The sequence below is a fragment of the Juglans microcarpa x Juglans regia genome, chromosome 6D (assembly GCF_004785595.1).
Source record: "Juglans microcarpa x Juglans regia isolate MS1-56 chromosome 6D, Jm3101_v1.0, whole genome shotgun sequence".
NCBI classification, from domain to species: Eukaryota; Viridiplantae; Streptophyta; class Magnoliopsida; order Fagales; family Juglandaceae; genus Juglans; species Juglans microcarpa x Juglans regia.
In genome coordinates this window covers 34,930,197-34,949,739 of record NC_054604.1, presented here as the reverse complement: position 1 = coordinate 34,949,739, position 19,543 = coordinate 34,930,197, and the positions used below count along the sequence as shown (strand labels likewise).

The following is a 19,543-nucleotide window of genomic DNA, read 5'->3' as shown; positions in this document are numbered from 1 at the left end:
TACTGGAAAAGAAACGAAGAGGAGTCCTCTTCTCCTGTGGAAACACTCAAAATGGATGAGTAGTTTGCTTCTCTTTCTAGAAACGAAAACGCCTACTAGTTTGAGGTTCGATTGAATACAAAATCTTGAAATATTGGGTCGGTATTATTCTTTGAAATTGATATTTTAAGTACTGTTTTTTTGATACAAACTGATATTAATTCATATCTTGAGTACTGTTGGGCGTTTTTTCGTTCTTTGGAGAAGAAAAAGTAAGGCCATTTTTACGAGAACAACCAAGTACTTCTATTGTTGAAGAATAAAAAACCATTTCACTTCTCTTTTAATAAAGAATAAAAGGTCAGTTTTCCGAAAGGGAAATAAAAACCCAACTTTATTTGGTGTGGTTGGGAAATGGCATTCTCCTCAAACCCCTTATCCCTCAGCGTCCCAGAGCCCGCCTTCGAGTCATGGCTCCGGGACTCCGGCTACCTCGAAATCCTCGACCACCGCACTTCCTCAATTCCCAACACATACTCTGATCCTTCCACCACTACCTCAACCAACTCAACCATCACCAGCGGGCTCATCTCCCTTCTCCTCACCCTCCTCTCTCTCTTCACCTTCAACCCCTTCTCCAAGCTCACCACCGAAGACTTCTCCGGCCAAACGCCATCCTGGAGTTATGGGTTTGTGGGGTTCTGCGACTCCTACTCGTTCCCGTCCTCCCCGGCTCAGGCCAGGCTGCGGGTCCACGAGAATGTCAAGCGCTATGCCAGGAACTATGCAACCCTCTTTATCCTCTTCTTCGCCTGCACCCTGTATGGACACGCGCTCTCTTTATTTCTCTGTAAATTTGATTTTTATATATTGTTGTTTACTTCTCGATTATCGCGTGGGTTTTGGGAATTGGGATTTCTTGGTTTATGGGAAAATGTAGGAGAGGAGACGGGTCTCATCCTTTTGTTTTCTCACTCCGTGGTTTCTATAATGTTCCCTTTACCTGCAGATTATTAGAACTAAGGATTAGTGGAAGAGATTTTGTAATTTATGTTTTAGGTTTCTTTGGAAGAGATTTTGTAATTTATGTTTTAGGTTTCTTTGCTTTTCTTTGGGAAATTTTGTAATTGAGTGGGGATTTTTATTTCTTTGATTTTGAATATTGAAATATCTATGTTGGAAGTTCTGGACTTCTAGGAGGTGGTTTAAATTCCTATGTATTCTTTTCCCAGCAATTAATTGGAGCTTGTAATGAGTTTTTATTTTCTCGAGGGGAAAAAGACATGGAGATAGTCAGAATTATATGTTCTTGAATCTTTCCTTAGTCTCCTTAACACCTGGAGAGAAGGGTTGGGACTTGCTGTATTTAAGTAGGCTTTAATGGGCAAGTACAAGACCATGTAAGGAGGTTCTGTACAGCATGGCTTCTACTCCAATCTCAATGCACGATCCTTTAATACCCGAGGGTATATTGAATCAATTTAGCCTAGGCTATTGGAGTTCACTTGTCCAATGGTAAGGGAAAGAGAGAACGATGAAGCTATATTTGCTTGCCTTTCCATTGGTGTACGTTTATTTGTAAGGGGGCTTAATGTCGTCACCTGTATTGGTAGCTAATTCTTTGAAGTGGATAGAAAAATTATTGTTTCACCCTCAAAGAATGTTCTTATCTCTCAATTTTTTTTTTTTGATGTTCATTGTTTTAGGTATCAGATGCCGCTTGCTCTCATTGGATTGTTATCATGTTTGGCACTATGGGATGTTTTCAAGTTTTGTAGTGACAGATGGGGATTGGATCATTACCCAGTAATTCAACAGTGTTTGGTTCGCATTGCCCAATGTGGTACTTTATCAAATCTTTTGTCTCTGGAAAGTATTTATCTATATTTAAAATGAAAACTCCATCTGATCTTCATCTTTTCACTTTTTAATGATCAATTTGGAGAATAATTCCGATGATGTTCCAAGGTGGAGGAAATATTTTGCTTGGTGCATGTGGAGCTCCATCCATGAGATAATAATGTTTATTGATGTAGAAATTTTGAGGTCTGTAGCTTGGAGGTTTATTGATGTAGTTTTTACTGCTGTCTTGACGAACTATTTGTTTATTGATGAAGAACTTTTTAGGTCTGTAACTTGGGTGATAAATAACTCTTCACAAGTAGGGTGAGTCTTGACTGAGTATTTGTTTCCTTTCAAGGCCAAGTGTGTTTGTTTTGTTTTTTTTTTTTTTCCTCGGGGTGGGGGGGTGGTTAAGAAGGCAAGGTAGTATGCACACATTTCCCACATTGATGCACAGTGTAATTCCCAACATCCTAAATCCTTTGCTACAGCGCTCTATAGAACCAAACTTTCCTTTCTGAACCCAAAAGTCTTATCGTTTCAACCGTTCTTGCCAATGAGCTCTACTCTAGCTAAATAGTGCTTTCACACCTTGTAAGATTATGGTGGAGCATAGAACTCGATGTTGCATATATAACCTCCTAATAGAAGGGAAAAAAAAAATGTCAAATGCTCTGCATGATGTGACGTCTTCCTGTATGGCAGTGGATTATCTTTATAGTCCCCTATTTCTAATTAATCGGTATTAATATCAATACAAACATTATTAGAAAAATGTGAAAACTCTCATCCTGTTTAAACTGCCATCATCTTATGCTGGTCCCATCTAAGCGGGGTCTTGGGAGGGGTGGCTGGAATATGGTCCCAGCCTTGGTCATTTTTAACATGAAATGGTAATTCTCAAGACTTGAATCATGCACTGGCATTCGATAATCTGCGAACTTTACGATTGCACCAGACAACTGTCTTAGCTATATTTTTTATAGGTACAACTGTCTTAGCTATATATAGGAGTAAAAAAAAAAAAAAAATCTGGCTATGCCATTAACATTGGGTGGATGTCATCGTTGCAGTTGCTGCTGTTATTGTTATATGTTCTAATGTTCAGATGGCTCTGTTCTGTGCACTTGGTGTCAGTTATACAGGTGACTTTCGTATTCTTGTGTACCTTTGTTAGTACTTATTTAAAAAAAAAAAAAAAATTTACTAATATTTTTCTTATTGGAATCCCTTTCTAGGCATGATTTTACATTCTGCATTTCGGAAGCTGACTCCTGCAAAGCAGCCTCCTCGTGGGAGAAGTAAGTAGTAGGCTTGAGCAAAATAAGTAAATGAAGAATTTACACTTTCACCTGCACAGACTACCACCTATTTTTTGTTTTGCACCCTAAACTACAAGTAGGTTTCACTTTGCACCTTCAATTCAAATATGGCCATTCAGATTTTACCATACGGCTAATTTTTTGGTCATCTTAACAGTATGATTTTAAGCAAAGGTGTAAGCTGAAAAATATAGGTAGTTTAGGGTACAAATTGAAATTTTGTCTTTTATGGTGCAAGGTGAAAAATATGTGGTGGTTTGTGGGTGAAAAGTGTAATTACCCTTGAGCAAAAATATGTTTAGCTTTAGTCCAAGGCCTTTTTACTGAAAGAGATCAACAATTTTGAATCCCAACTCTGATGGAGATGATGGTGCTTATCAAGCTGATGGTACATACGCAAGGTCATGATGCTTTTTGGATCATTTTTTTAAGCTCACCTCCGTGAAATGCTAAATTATAATGAGGTCATTTGAACAAAGAATTGGATGGCTTGCCCTACTCATCATGGCAAAGTAGAGACGTATTATTTTGCTTAAGCAGCTGTGAACGAGTTATATAGTGGATGTTACATATCTTATGGCTGTTGTATTCTGGGTGCCTGCCCTTATACAAGATCTAAAACTTCTATTTGAGCTTTAAATTTTGGTTGTTAGTACTTGTTTTTAAAAAAATGATTGGTTGCAGGTGTTAGTCCATGGAACCTGGGGCAGTTCGTAACCATATTTGAGAAAATGTTATTTTGAAAAGGCTAAATTGTGCTTTAGAACATCTTTCTGACCATATAATTAACATGATCTGAAAAAATGCAGTTTACAGACTAGCTATATATCGACAGACCAATATTACAGTTTTAAATGTACTATTTTTTGTCCTTGTTAATATTTTTCTTGTCTTTTGAATGAAGGGTTAGTACATATTTTTATCCCTGTATTGGTAGGATGTGTTGCACTTGAGTTTTAATCTCCCAAATTATCAAATTTAACATATTGCAAAAATCATATTGCACTCGCTAACAATGAGGCATGCCGTGTGTTAGATCTATAAAGAGACTTTTCTTATGAAGAGATTTTAGAAAAATAAATTTACAAACTGGCATACCATGTTAAATCACTTTAACTTTGATAAAATTTCTTTATAAACCAAACATTTTTCGCTAACAATAAAACATGATTCTGCTCAAATTTGACTGGGAAGGTGGCGAAATATCTTGATTTTCGGCTCTTGAGTTGAGATAGGGACCTATTTGATAATTGGGGATAATTGAAAGATGCAATGTGTTATTTTAGTAGTTTGAGGTGTAGTGAGTAAAACACCTAGTAGTTCAGAGATGAAAATTATATCTGGCACTTAAATGAACTTGTCCAAATTTTGAAACCCCTCTCTTTGCATATGATTTTACACGCTCCGTTTCGGAAGCTGACCCCTTGTAAAACAACCTTCTCGTTGAAGAGACCCATCTGGAAACAACCAAATTGCTAAAGCTGTGGCTGGAGTAGAAATGTTCAAAACACACTTACAAAAAGATAATATTATCAACATGCTGGGTAATTATTGACAAATACTCAATGGTCATAGTATTACAATTTCAATGTGCTGATAGCAAACCCCCTAATTATAGTGATGCCGATACTACACAACAAAAATGGAAAATTAGAAAAAAAAAATCATAATAAATAATTTCTTACAATGATGATATGTACATCAATCAGAATAAATGCATAAAGAGGAAACACACTACAAAATAAATAATGCACTCACAGGACAAGCATCTTTCAATTAAGCTGGGCTGAGATCCCGTGAAACTTGGCCTTGCCATCTGCATAACAAATTTGGCCACATTATACACAATGACAAAGCACACTCAATGTTCAAAATTTGGTAAAATCTCGCCAAACTCACAGGTTCATGAGAGGGGATTGGATGGAGGAAGGAGGAAGGAGGGCAGCACTTGAAACGATCCATTAAAATTTAGATCGCATACATGTATTGAGTTGGACCTTAACTGCTGATTATAATCTTCTATTTTCAGGTCATGGAGTCCAAAGATGGTTTACCAAGGTGTTGACTCCATAATCTAAATAATACAATCAGATGAACAATCACTTGACTAACCTCGATAGCAGAAATCTAGCAAGTGGGCTTAAATTGGCATTTGAATTAAGTTCCTTGTTCTGTTGCTTTTTCTTGTTATCGGTTTCCGAATTTGAATTTTGCACTTCAGGCATTGGTTTGACCTTGGTGAACAAACAAGCAGCGAGCTCCTGGAGGTCTTTCAATGAAGATTCCTTTGAACTGCAAACAACACTTAACAATTTCATAAAAGAATTTTCAAAAAGAACAGGAGGAACAACTTGAGTGATAAGACACTGGGAACCAGACAGGAGAATATGGGAAGGAAGCAGAAATTTTCAACCTTGCCAATTGCTGAAGCAACCTCCTCACAAGAACCTCACAAGATCCAGGCTTCATGCGTTCCACATTTATGAGTGATTTTGTAACAGAATGCACAACAGACCCTTCTGGATCATCCGCGATGGCCTACAAATAGGAGGTTGAGCCGCTCACTAAAGATACTAAAACTTAAAGACATGGATGATGAAGATTGCTTACAATAGTTTATTTTGCACACGTTAGTATCATTAACAAATTCAATATCCTCGATTCTTTAGAAGTATTGAAAGGGTCTTTCTAGACATAATGTCGTTTCAACCCCATCTTCAGAATAATTAGCTCATTTTCACTGACAATAAACTATTATCCTCTGGCTGACCATCTGCACCAAATTTCAATTCTCTGAATGGAATAACTGTGGTTCACTCTTAACTACTTGTAATTAGCACAAGCAGCTTCATTTCGCCCCACATACAAAATTACAACTCTAGAAGGTGACTATTTAAAGCAAACACTTCTGGATACTCACCTCTTTTAGTGAAGGAATAAGCAAAACTGATAATGGCGCAGACGATGATGCAATTTTTAGACTGACTTCATCATCACTCAAATGCTGTGATCTTGAATTTCCTTTTTGTGCATCCAAGTATTCACGAGAATGTCTGAGGTAAAAATGTTGTCCGTTAAAATTTTGCAATAACCAAACCATTAATTTTCTTTTAACTAGCACCTGTGTAAGCAATGGATGTACCTGGAAGAATCTGAGCTGCTCGTCATCTGGTCTTTTCTGCTTTCCTGCAGGTCGTTGTCGAACTTTCCAGTTGTAGATCTTTCCCTGGCATTTCCTCTTCTCAACCCTCCTTGAAGTGCAGCCTTCGCCTAGTTATTCATATCAACAAAATAATTGAAAATACTTTCAGCTAAGTTCAGTGACACATTTATTAAAACAAAAGCTAGGCAAAATCCTAAATGGGAAGCCAATGATTATTTCAAGTTCTGATATTGACCATAACCATCATAAAGGAAGTCAGGAACTCAAGTGGGGAAAATATGATTCAATAGAAAATCAGGAAAATGTCAGAATGAAACCTTCATAAATATTATGAGGCATAATGAAAAAACATAAAGGAAAAAGGTAATGAAATACAGTTCATCATTTCAAGAATATACTTAGACAAGTTTCTTTGGTTACTCAATAAAATGCAATAAAGCTGATGCATATAGATACAGATAAAAGTGTTGCTCAAATAAAAATAGGGTGAAGGGTGTGCTGTTGGGTTCAACAAAAAGAAATAAAGCTGATGAATGAAGAAACAGATAAAGTGTAACTCAAATAAGAAAGGGTGAAGGGTGTTCTGTTGGGTTCAAGAGCCACCGGGTGAGTAATTACAGATCATAAAGCATCTAAACTACAGTTCAGGATGGTCGATGTTGAAAACCTAACTCTTATTTATTTATGTTCACTAGGCACGTTAGAAGCTAACATTAAAAAAACTGAAGACAGCATGACAAACTAAAACAACCTCTGCAAGGTTTATCGCACTGTCTTCAAGTGAGGCAGTATAAGTTTTCTCTTGAATTCCCAGCCTGGATTTTGGAGTCCGAGGAGAGTCAGAATCATCATGTTGGCCTCGGATAACTACAGTTCCACTTGTAGATGAATCTTCAAAAGCTGCATATGAGCTGCTAAACTACACAGTATGGTAAATTCAAATCAAATGACTGGCTAGCATGGAAAGGGTAGATAGAAACTTAAAATTTCTTATTTATCACACCCAGACAGAAACCATACCGGCATACTTTGATCGCTAAATAGAGATGACTGAGATCCTCTTGGAGTGCGTATAACAACAGTTCCAGACCCACTTGCAGATAATTCATCCTGGAAATTGAGCACCAATAAAAACTTGAGAAGACCTTGAGAGGTTTATATACATCAATGTTCAAAACAACCAATTGACTTAGTTGGTTAATCAGATTTTTAAGGAGAAAAAGCAAGTCTTTGCTTAACAAACATCACAACCTAATTAAATTAAGCATTAATTAGGACAGCTGTAATATTGAAGGAAGGGTGACTAGTATAGCTTGTGCTATCTATTAGTACAGAACAAAATAGGCAGAGCTCCATATGTGTGTGTGTGTGTGTGTGTGTGTAGAGAGAGAGAGAGAGAGAGAGAGAGGGAGAGACAGACAGACAGAGAGAGACGATTACATCTCCATGGTAATTATCCTGATGCTCGTTGTTGTATAATACTCTGGCATCCCTCCCGAAGGAAGCCTCTAGTAATACATGATTCGCATTTCCAGATGCAGACAACCCTTGGTTACCACTATCATGTGTTTTTTTTTGGGCAGCCTGATTATATAAAGCTTCTGGTCTCCTTTCTCTAGCTGGAGGTGGTCTTACAACATTCCTAACAGTACCTGTGCTCTGTGATCCACTAATGCTGAAGTCCCATCCAGCATTTTTCAGAGTTTTACCCTGACCACTGCAGATCAGAAAATTATTCGGAATTCAAACAAATACCAAACAAAGTACAATTAACCAACAGATTCAACTCACCTGGCTCGAGCAGTTTCTTCTCCTCTTGGATCTCTTGCCGCCTTCACTGTATCGGATGCCTCCCCTATGGCTTTAGTACCATTTCTAGAAACATCTGCATCTTCCTTTACTTGGTATCTTGGACGCTCTCTGTTGAGAATAGAGAAGGTATGAGATGTTAACAAGAAGCAGACTCTGCAGTAACACACTATTTCTGCATTTTATTTTTTTGTTGTCTGTATTGAACACAGATGCATGCCACTACTAGGTTATATGGATGTTCACACACCTTATTCTCTCCAAAAGTCTCGGACTCTTCTTAGCATTTCTTATGAAACGGTGTTTGAGAAGTTCCTTAGCACTTGGCCTCTGCAATTGATTAAAAAGGATATAATACGAAATGTTAAGAGTGCTCAATAAAAGTTACAAAATGTTGTGACACAAGATATAATACAAAATGTTTCTAATTTCTAAACAATACTTGCACTAGATGTGAGAACCTTAGATCCAAAGAAACCTTAGCTACTTTATTCATGAAGTTGCATCTCAGGAAGACACTACAGTGAAGCAAATAATTCTAGCCAAAATATTGACTAAGCTAGTTCTACTCATATATATATATATAGACTAAGCTAGTCCTTGTGCTCAACTTCAAGGATAGCTGAGACTTGATTAGTCTTTGCAGTTTTTTACTTTGGTGGAGATAATAAAAGAATTCTGTTTTTGAGGCTTAATCCAACTCAAGTGGAGGTGGAGATATATGCTAACGTGGCACTCATGTCACTGAAGTTGAGCGGGATAGAATTACTGTCCTGAAAACTAGAAATATAAAAGAGAACACCATAATGGGTTTTTGCCCACCAATACAAAGTGTGTAACATCAATTAAATCATCTGACATGCCAACAAAACAATATAATATAAGATACTGAGATTGTTGAGTTATAAATATGTAAAGCTCTACAGAAGCTCCAAGCAAAGCTAGTAACCTTAATCGAATGCCCTCCATATTTTCTTTATCATCAATAAAACTAGCATGTTCAAGTAAAATCCAAAATCAAATATATTAAACAAAATATTATCTACTTGCCAGAAGAAAAAAGAAATAATATATTACGTAATGCTCTGCAAGATGGTCCAAGCTATTGACCTTAATCATACCCATTCATCTGGATGGTATAAATACAGTTATAAGATTTGCATACAAAGCATATAGAGAAAGAAGAGACTGAGAAGTGTACTTGGTCTCTCTAGCACCTTTATTATACAGGGCTGCAAATACATAAAATGACCAAACTACCCCTGTAACAAATTCTTCTTGCTAACATGCTCTTTTAATCCTAATAAACTCTTCCACCACATTTCATTTAAAATACATGCACTTTCGAAAACAGTGGGGGGTATTTGAAGGGTATAATTACTTGCCTCTGCAGGTACTTTCTTTAAACACAACGCAACAAATTCTTTCATCGGACGAGAAAAATGATCATCCAGCTGCATGAAAAACACAAGTCGTGATTCCTTTAAATTGTGAAGTATGATGCTTCCATCAGGTAAAAAGCCTTTCAGTGTTCCATTTTTATATCAAGAATAATCACTGAGGCATTAAGGAATGATAACAGACCTGTGGTGGATTTTCCCGAGGAATGATAAAAAGAACTCGCATTGGGTGAAGATCTGCAAGTGGAGGTTCCCCTTTGGCCATCTCAATTGCAGTTATTCCAAGAGACCAGATATCTGCCTGCATCAAGAAAAGGGTGAAAGGGGGAAGCATGGAGTAGGGGTGGGAGGTGCATAAGCAGCAACAACAAAAAATATTACTCCCAAAAATAAAGATCCCAAACATTGTTTTGAGATATAATACCTTCTCATTGTACCCTTCTGAATTTTGAATGACTTCTGGCGCCATCCAGAAAGGTGTTCCCACAAATGTCTGACATTGTCAAACAAATTAATGAATCCCAGAAATGACCAATTATTGAATAGTTGACGTCATCACAACCAAACTCAAAAGACCATATATCTGAGAACTTGGAAGAAAGATATTTTCAATAAATCAAGTTTCTGCCCCCCCCCCCCCCCCCCCCCCCCCCCCCCCCCCTTCCTCCTCCTCCTCCTCCTCCTCCTCCTCCTCCTCATAAGAGAGTGAGATTTTAAAAATTAACACCCGTCGCTTCCATTGTCTGATATGGCAATGAAACCAGGAGATAAATAGCTGTCATAAATAACTTGACAGCTACAAACAGTAGGCAATCAGGAAGAAAGCATTAATCAGATTCTTCCGCAATATGTCTCACATCATCACGAGAGGAAGAAAATCATGACCATTAGTAGATAAATTATGTGCCCCTCTGCCCTCACACCTCCCCTCCCCACCCCCACCAAAAAAAAACCCAGCCCATGCAAAACAAGCAAACAATTACAGTATGACAGACATGGAGTACCTTTCTTCTTGATATAGTCCTTGTTAATTGTGCAGAAACCCCAAAATCTGCAACCTGTGACAAGGTGACACTCTCAATGCAGAAGGCCAGAAGCAAATTTATGTAATTCAACCCATATCATCGATGTTTTCCAGTTAGTCAGCCTTTACACAGAATTAAGCCAATTGTAGGCCTCATTGAGCAAAAAATTTATACCTTGACATCGCCATTCTCAGTCAACAATATGTTTGCCGCTGCAAAAATTATAATATTAGGTCATCACACAAGGATTAAAAAAAAAAAAAAATACTGGGAGAAAGTTTAAGTGGAAAATTATTATGAAGCTGCAGGCGGAGGAAAAACATGTTTCAAACACAATATATCAAATTTATGAAATCTTTAAGAAAACAAATTGGGAAATTTCTCAGTATATATATGTAGACAGTCAGCGTGGGTGGCAAGAAAACCTTTAATATCTCGATGGATTTTTCCTTCATTGTGCAGATACTCAATTGCATGCAGCAAGTCACGTAATATACAAGCAATTGACATTTCATCTAGTGGAGGACCTGATTGGAGCTGCAGAAGCAAAAATTTCTGTTAGCTGTCAAGAAGACAAATATGCAATTTATGAAATTATTTTTAAATATTTTTCCATCTACGTGTATTTAAGAACTTGCTTGCATTCATAAACACGAACACATAGAAGAAGAAAGAAAAAGAAGCAGCTCAATCAAGCAACTTTGACAAGAGTTTCCCTTCTCATTGAAAAGTGTGAAGAAAGGTTAGGCAAATCATTCATAAAATGACAAACATACCTAAGATATTACAGTTTATTTTTTCAGGGAAAGTATATAAGACAAAGAACAGAAAGATAGGTACCTAAGAAAAAGAGCAATTAATGAACACTAGTTAATCAGTACTCATCTGATGAACATGTAAACAAGTATCAAACTTTCATGCAATGAACAGCAGTTTACACATGAAAAAAATGCATTTTTTCCTTTGCATCAACCTAACACCAAAAGATCTCTCATCTGTGACAAACATTTACAAGACAGAGAGATAAAGATCTTTCATCAATACTCAAATCCTAAAAAGAAAGCAACTTCAAACTTTCATGCAATGAACATGTAGATGAAAGTCAATAAAGTAACCTACTAGATCAGCAACCGAGCCACCAGCCATGTATTCCATTATGATCCAGAGTTTAGTCTGGTGGAGATAAGAACCATAGTACTCGGTAATATAGAGAGATCGACATTGTGACAAAACAGAAATTTCCTGTCATTAAAAAAGATAGATGAGGTATGTAATTGTTTATTTACAGCAGATATGAGCCAATGAGCTGTAGCTCAAATAACATTTCCTCCTGTCATAAGAATGGAGTGAATCGTGAACTTGTGGCAGAAGAAAATTGTGATGTAATACCTTCTGAATGTCTTCAATTTCATCCTCCCTGCAGAAGAAAATTGAAAAGGTAGTTTTAAGCATTGCTCTTTAAACAAGTCAAATAAGAATTAAATGTGAAGCATGCTGTGAGCTACAAAGTGCTCACTTGCAACCAAAAATCAGCAGCAAACAATGAAGCAGAGAAAAAAAATAGATGTCATAAAAAATGGGACAAGGCCCTTGAGATGAGCAATAAGACCACAAAATACCATCCAATCAGCTAAATAGGTCAGATCAAAATCTTTCAAAAACATCTCCAGATATTCTTACACAAGAAAGGAAATGTGGAAGTCCAATAGTGTTTCTTTCCTTTTGATAATGTTACAGCAGATTCAGGTGAGGCAAGTAGAGGCTTAGAGCAACCTCCCAATTGATATAAACAAGTCATTTTTTTAAAGGTAAAAAAAATTAAAAAAATGACTTTACTACTGAGAATGAAATAGGCGTTCCCCAAATCCACAGGGAGTATAACAAAGAAAACACCTAAATACATTCTAGGAACCTGAAAAAGAAACAAGTGCCTAAAACACCATCATTGCTGTTTTGGGCAAGTGCTTAAAACACTTGAGAGTCTATGTAATGAAATTGTGCTTTTTTTATTCGCAAAATGACATGGGAATCAGATGATCCTGGACTTTTTTCCTGCACTTTGTGCTGTTTGAAAAGTTCATATCAGAACAAGAAAGAGCCCCCAAAAGAGGAAAAAAAAAACAAAAACAAAAACACAAAAAACCTCAACTCCGGATGATGAAAGTAGAATCTAAAACCATAAGAACAAATGTGTGGGAAGCTATCTACTTACGACTCTTCCAAGTCAATTACTTTAATCGCTACTTCTTTGTTAAGATCCTTATCAAACCTGCAAATTAGGAAGGCATCAAGGTCATTAGCAAAATGAGGCAAATGTTCATTAGATTATGATGAACTGTATGACTATCTTATATAAGCATTAAATTTTACTAGGTAGATATCAACCTGTACATGAGGCAATCATGATCAGTCACCAATTATGATTTTAATCTACCATCATATATTTATCAAATTCAAGGGAATGTGCTAGCATCTGACAGGGCCACATAGCCAAAGGTGTGTGCACCACTCAAATGAAAGTAGCATTGCCTAGTGCTTTCAAGTAAAAAGAAATGTGAATTTTCCAATTTGATAACAGTGTGATCGCATATTAGAAACATAATCACAACCAAGAAGTCAGCACACAGGGAGCTGACCCTCCACATAATCTGTTGGCAGTGCATGAATCATAAAGTTAAAAGGTCCATGGTTCAAGGACCAGTTGTTGGGTGGGGGAGTCGGTACACACTGGGATCACAACTAGTAAAGTATTTGTAATAAAGATAATATTCATTCTCCTGTAGCATCTCCAATGATTAAGCACCACCTTACACAGCAAGAAGAAAGCGAGGGAGTACTGATCATCAACGTGGGCATCACTTAGCTTATTAATCATACAATTTTTGCCTAAAACCCAAAATAGTCCTCGCGGAAGAACTAATATGAAAAGTGCATGCCTGCACGTGTCTACAACCCAAAACTATACAACCACACATCCTTATTACATCTTCTCTCATAAGATTCTGGAATTCCTCTCATATGTGAAGATAAATTTTTTTTGATAAGTAATAATTTTTATTCAAAGAAATAGGCATAAGCCTAGGCACACAGGACGTATACAAAGGAAATACCTACAACTTTCAGAAACAAAAAGAAAACTAACACCAGAAAATTAAAACAGATTCAGAAAATTATCCACCATTACATAAGCTTTAGCCCAAAAACCCAAAGTACTCAAGAAAAAATCCCTAAGATCTCCCAAAGAGCGTTCTTTATCTTGGAAGCATCTCCCATTTCTTTCGAGCCATATGCACCACATAAGACAAGGAGGAATCATCTTCCAAACACTCATCGCCTTCTTACAGCCCTTCAAACCCTTCCACCCTACCAATAAATCCACCACTTCTCTGGGCATTACCCAATGTCAACCTGTCCAGCTCAAAGCCTCATTCCACAAGAATCTTGTCACTTCACAGTGAAGAAAAAGATGATTTATTGATTCTCCATCCCTTTTGCACATAACACACCAATCAGCAATAAACAATCCTCTCCTTCTAAGATTATCAGTTGTCAACACATTGCCCAAAGAAGCCACACAACAGAAAAAAAAAAAAACCTTGGAAGGAACTTTCACTTTCCAAATACTTTTCCAAGGGAATACACAACTACTATGGCTTGACAAAATTCTGTAATAAGATGAAACTGAAAACTTAGCATTTCCAGCAGGAATCCACACCATGCTATCCTCTCTTTCTAGCACCAACTTTGAGCTATAAAGTTTAACCAGCAATGCCTTAACTTCATCCACTTCCCAATCATTAACATCCCTTTTAAAAATAACATTCCATTCAACCTTATTATTACTGCTACAGTAAGAATCACAAACAGCTGTATTTTGATCCCTTGCAATTCTGAAAAGAGCAGGAAATTCCAGCTTGAGAGCAGTATCCCCACACCACAGATCATGCCAAAAGGGTATCCCCTTTCCATCTCCACCTTCAATCTGAAATTATTGGAGAAGGAATCCCATCCTTTTCTAATAAATTTCCATAAACTCACCCTGTAAGCTCCACTAGATTCTTTAAAACACCAACCTCCCCACAAACTTCCATATTTCACATCTATCACATTTTTCCAAACAGCTTTACTTTCCAATTGTTATCTCCAAAGCCATTTCCCAAGTAAAGCTCTATTAAAAACCCTTAAATCTTTAATTCCCACACCACCATGATCCAATGGTTGACAAACCTTCTTCCAACTAACCAAATGAAACTTTTTTTCCTCACCTTTGCCACCCCATAAGAAGTTCCGAAATAAACTCCCAATTCTCTTTTCAACCCTTGCCGGAAGAGGAAAAAGAGAAAGGAAATAGGTGGGCAGGTTAGACAAAGTACTTTTTATAAGAGTTAATCTTCCCCCCTTTCAATTTTTTCAATCACCCCATCCCATATGTCTACAGCTTTAAGAGAGGCCCCCAAAGGAAGCCCAAGATACCTCAAAGGCAATGAAGAGATTCTGCACCCAGTAAGTTAGCCAAAACTGATAAATTCTGAACATCACTCACAAGAACAATTTCAGACTTCGATAAATTAACTCTCAACCCCGAAGCAGCTTCAAAACACAGCAATAGTGCTCTTAAAGCACGTAAATTATCAGAATCAGGCTCACTAAAAATCAAGGTATCATCAGCAAATAATAAATGAGAAATCTTTAAACTATTCCTTGTCTCATTACCCACCACAATGTGAAGATAAATATTTCCCACTTCTTTCAATCCTTAATTATGAAACCACATAGATGTTGATACGGGATCCATATTTAAGCCATCGAAGAACATTCTTCCTTAGCTTTTTTATACAATTACATCTAGAGTTTTTCATCATTCATCTTAAAATTCACTTTTCATTTGTTCAAGGTCTGATGTTAACCTTATTCAAATCCATTAGGACCTATTCCGTTATTGGCTTGTTCGTGGGCATGCTGTGCAATGTGATTAATACACAACACAACTGCATGGGCTAGCTTTACCCAACTGAACTAACAGATTGAAATGGATATTGTGAGTCAATAACCCAACCAAAGTGCAATGCCAGAGTTTGTACATGCAGTTATGTAGATTAAGAAATTTGTATTACGAGTTCCTGAATGTATACGATAATTGAAACACAGAAATTTAACTTTTTGAGTTAATTCACTAGGTTGGACCAAAATTTGAGAAAAATCTGGTTCTGTTGAGGAGGCTCTTTGTATTTTAATTGGGAACATTCACAATAAGAAACAAGTTCCTTTCAGAGTATATGGCGGCAGAATTTAATTGATCCTCTTGTATACGATCCACGTACTTAGGCAATGCACCTCTACATATTTCCAATAAATTGCTTGTATTCATGAATTAATTATATAATTATCACCGAATATAAATAATTGTATATTATGCAGAATTATCATGATTCCACTTAAAGTAAGTTAAAAGTTACAAATGATTTTTTTTACCAATAAAAGTATAGAGTTACAAAAGAATTTTTATTTTTTTATCAAACTCATGTCCTAACCCTCCATCCTGTTCTCAATTGGGAGGGGGCAGCAAAAGACCACTATTCTGCAAAAGCAAAACCATGAGGATCTCACAACCTTAAATGGATTGCAAAACCAACCACAAAACAAAATGTTCACTTGCAAGTTATCCAGGAAAGCAAATGTATATAACAGTATAGCGTAATTAAGAAGAAAGATGACACCAATCGGACTTACCCTTTATAAACATCGCCGAATGATCCTCTCCCAATCAGCTCCAATGAAGTAAATCTTGTTCCTGCAGCCTCCACTAACCCCGTAGCATCGGTCATCTTCACAGGGAAATCCTTATTATCCTCACTCGCTACACAAATCCAAAACACCAAACCAAACAATGCTTAGACACAAACTCGAGCCGAATACCTCCACGTTCCCACATTCTTCAAAGCCCACTACAAATTCACTATCCCAAATTCACAAAACCCCAAGTGGGTAAATAAACCCGAATATTGTATTCAAATGCAAAATCTGAAAACACCATGTGCAAGCACCAAATCAATCATCCCCCGAGATCAGACACAAATCACGCGCTAAAATCCCATATCTTAAAAAAAAACCTGGAAAAAATAACACAATGCAAAGAAGCTCTTGGACTCAAAGCAAAGCACTTGGGTCAGATATTATTTTCCAATCCTCGTTACGAAACGTGGGATAATGACACGCTGACTGCCCACCAGAATATAATTTTAGGGGACAAAACAGACGGAGAGCAATTCCATCAAATGAAAGCGAAACGATAACACGCGCGTGCCTTCAGGCTTCGGATTCTTAAAATCTCGACGTAATTGGGTTTAAACTTCAAAGCTAACCTGGGTGTCGTTGCAGGGAGTGAGAGCAAAAGAGACTTTGGGAGCTCCAAAGGGATCGAGAGGAACCGTTGTACCTTTGTTTAACGGAGCTTTGTTTTCGTTCTCTACGTAATAATTGGAAACCAAAATAGATTTTAAAAAAAAAAACAAAAATCAAATGTTGTAATTTAGGGCTGGGCTGGGCCGGGCCTTTATAAACAAGCCTGCAGTGCAAAAATAACTTTCGTATATTTATTTGAGAAAATCTATTTTCAATCTTCTTCTTTTTATCGTTACACCAAACGATGTGAATATTTATTACATTAGCTAGCATAAAAATTATTGTCATAAAAAAATATTTATTTTTCATTAGATTTTAGGATTTTAGTTTTTGGCTTTTCAAATTTTAGAATGTGAAAAATAATTCAGTGTGGTGTATTTTTAATGATTAGTAAAATCTAAATGGTGACTTGAGATTGGAAAGTTTAACACTAGGAGTGACAATATGTGACACGACTCGTGAACCTAATACGAATACGACAAGAAATTAGCGAGTTTTTATTTTGATGTTAACGGGTTTGGGTCAAAATGAATTGACCCGTTAAGACACGATTTATTGTTAAGTTGTAATATTGGTATTTCTCAGTATGCTTATATTTTTATTGTTGGGATTGTAATTTCAGACCTATGCTCATAATTGTTATTGTATGGTTTGTAATATTAGTTTTATTATATGTTAAAATTTGAAAAATATTGATATCTATTTTTTAAGATATTGTGGTTATTAATAAATATAGATTTAAATTTTATATGAAATTATGTTAATTAGATCAAATGTATTATGCATTTTAGTTCATGAAACAAGTGGGTTTAAATGAATTGTGTTGTGTTAATTTATTTCTAATTAATTATTAAAATGGTCAAAATGGATGATACGACACGATACGAGTCACAACCCATTATCTAAAATAGGTTGGGTTAAGATTTGGAAATTTGACGCATTTAACTTAATGGGTTGGGTTCAAGTTGACCTATATAGTCGAATGTTTATGACTTGATACGATCGGAAAACACAATTTGCAATCCCTATTTCACACCACATCTTGATAGAAGTTGCTCTCTTTGACTTATAAGCACATCAAAATGCAATGCCAACAAAGTGTTAAGATTACATTTATGCTATATATGGAACAACAATAATGATTTATCATACGTGTATGGGAAAAGAAACTGTACAAATTAATCAAGTTATTGTACAGATTAACGAAGAGATAAATATGGAATAATAATAATGATTTACTATGCATGTATTGGAAAATAAACTTTACAAATTAATGAATATATTGTACAGATTAAATCAAGCATAAAATTAATGACATTAGACATGTTAAGTTTGAAAGTAACTTAAGCAATTGGGTTAGTGGGCCAACCGCCCCGCCCAGGTCTACCGGAAAGCATATAAAAGAAAAAATAAAAAGAGTTTTGCTACGTACTGCAGAATTACTGCACACTCCATTGACGTGGCGCGTTCCACGTCAACATTAAAAAAACAAAAAAATAAAAGAAAAACACAGATCGAGAGAGAGAGATTAAACTCAAGCGGCTGAAAGCAAAAACCGAGATTCACATTTTTTTGCAGTTTCGTTCAAACCAAAGATCGAGGGAGATTCACTCGCGCAGTTCTAGTTCCTCTGAAAATACACGCATGCTGCCTCTGAACACCAAACTCTCCATAAGTCCCAACAGTCCAGGCTAGGTTCGAATAATACAAGCATGCTGCGTCCCAAAAACAGCCTTTACTTGCAATCACTAATCTTCTTCTTCTTCTTCTTCTTTTTTTTTTTTTTTTTTAATTGTGAGTGTCCAGGTTAACTTGCGCACACCTCGATTTATCTTATAGAGCTTTTAAGTTAATGACCAGATAAATCTCTAATAATTCTAAAAGGACTCGAACCAGTAACTATTGAGAAGTAAATTATCCAAGATCGGACTAACAGAACTACTCCTCAAGATTACCAATCTGCTTCTTTATAGCAGTATATAATAAAATATCTCTACCACCTCTTCCCCTCGACCCACCACACGGAAGACAAAAAAATAAGAAAAATATATATACCAATTTTGCCATTAAACCACTTTTTTGGGGTTACAAATATTAAATATACGTATTTTAATATCACAATTTACAAAATACGTTAACCATCGTATTTCATTGACTTGATCCATATATCAAACCGGTTTAGGGTGGAAATATAAAGTGATCAGTTGCATCATATACATATTTTAGCTACAAATAGATTGCGTAAGAGAAAATCTATCAAGTGATGTAGTTTGATAAAATGTATTAAATTATAAAATTATTTTACCGTAAAATAAATTTAACGAATCATATAAAATTACGTTAATTTATAAATTTATTTTTATATAATATCTTTATATCTATAATACTTTATACAATATATGGTGTAAACTCAAGACGACCCTGGCTAGCTAGCTATCTATGTCCCTATATATATATACGTGTGTGTTTGTGTTAGACAATTAATATTATTATGTCAAAGACAAATTTCCATATCTCAGCCATAAAAGAAACAAGGACGTCCTGCCGACTGCCGACATAATGTCAATTACAACCGCCAACAATATGACCATGAGGCCATGC

General features: G+C 36.2%; 2 protein-coding genes across 2 annotated transcripts; one reads left to right on the top strand and one right to left on the bottom strand.

Annotated features, from left to right (window-relative positions):
* Nucleotides 1–266: 266 nt before the first annotated feature.
* LOC121234426 (PRA1 family protein H) lies at nt 267–3,805 on the top strand. Its single transcript, XM_041130357.1, has 5 exons — nt 267–800; nt 1,686–1,822; nt 2,895–2,966; nt 3,060–3,122; nt 3,375–3,805. Exons 1-5 carry the CDS (start codon nt 394–396, stop codon nt 3,383–3,385), a joined length of 690 nt encoding a protein of 229 aa, XP_040986291.1. The 5' UTR covers nt 267–393; the 3' UTR covers nt 3,386–3,805.
* Nucleotides 3,806–4,672: 867 nt separating this feature from the next.
* On the bottom strand, nt 4,673–17,023 carry LOC121234425 (germinal center kinase 1). Its single transcript, XM_041130356.1, has 21 exons — nt 16,903–17,023; nt 16,271–16,397; nt 12,753–12,809; nt 11,930–11,957; nt 11,660–11,782; nt 10,966–11,077; nt 10,715–10,752; nt 10,520–10,573; nt 9,940–10,008; nt 9,700–9,816; nt 9,501–9,569; nt 8,366–8,445; nt 8,098–8,226; nt 7,747–8,023; nt 7,327–7,416; nt 7,058–7,225; nt 6,286–6,413; nt 6,064–6,196; nt 5,557–5,681; nt 5,256–5,435; nt 4,673–4,959 (listed from the first exon to the last, which is right to left on the bottom strand). The coding sequence occupies exons 2-21, from the start codon at nt 16,363–16,365 to the stop codon at nt 4,920–4,922; spliced, it is 2,112 nt and encodes a 703-aa protein (XP_040986290.1). The 5' UTR covers nt 16,366–16,397; nt 16,903–17,023; the 3' UTR covers nt 4,673–4,919.
* Nucleotides 17,024–19,543: the final 2,520 nt, after the last annotated feature.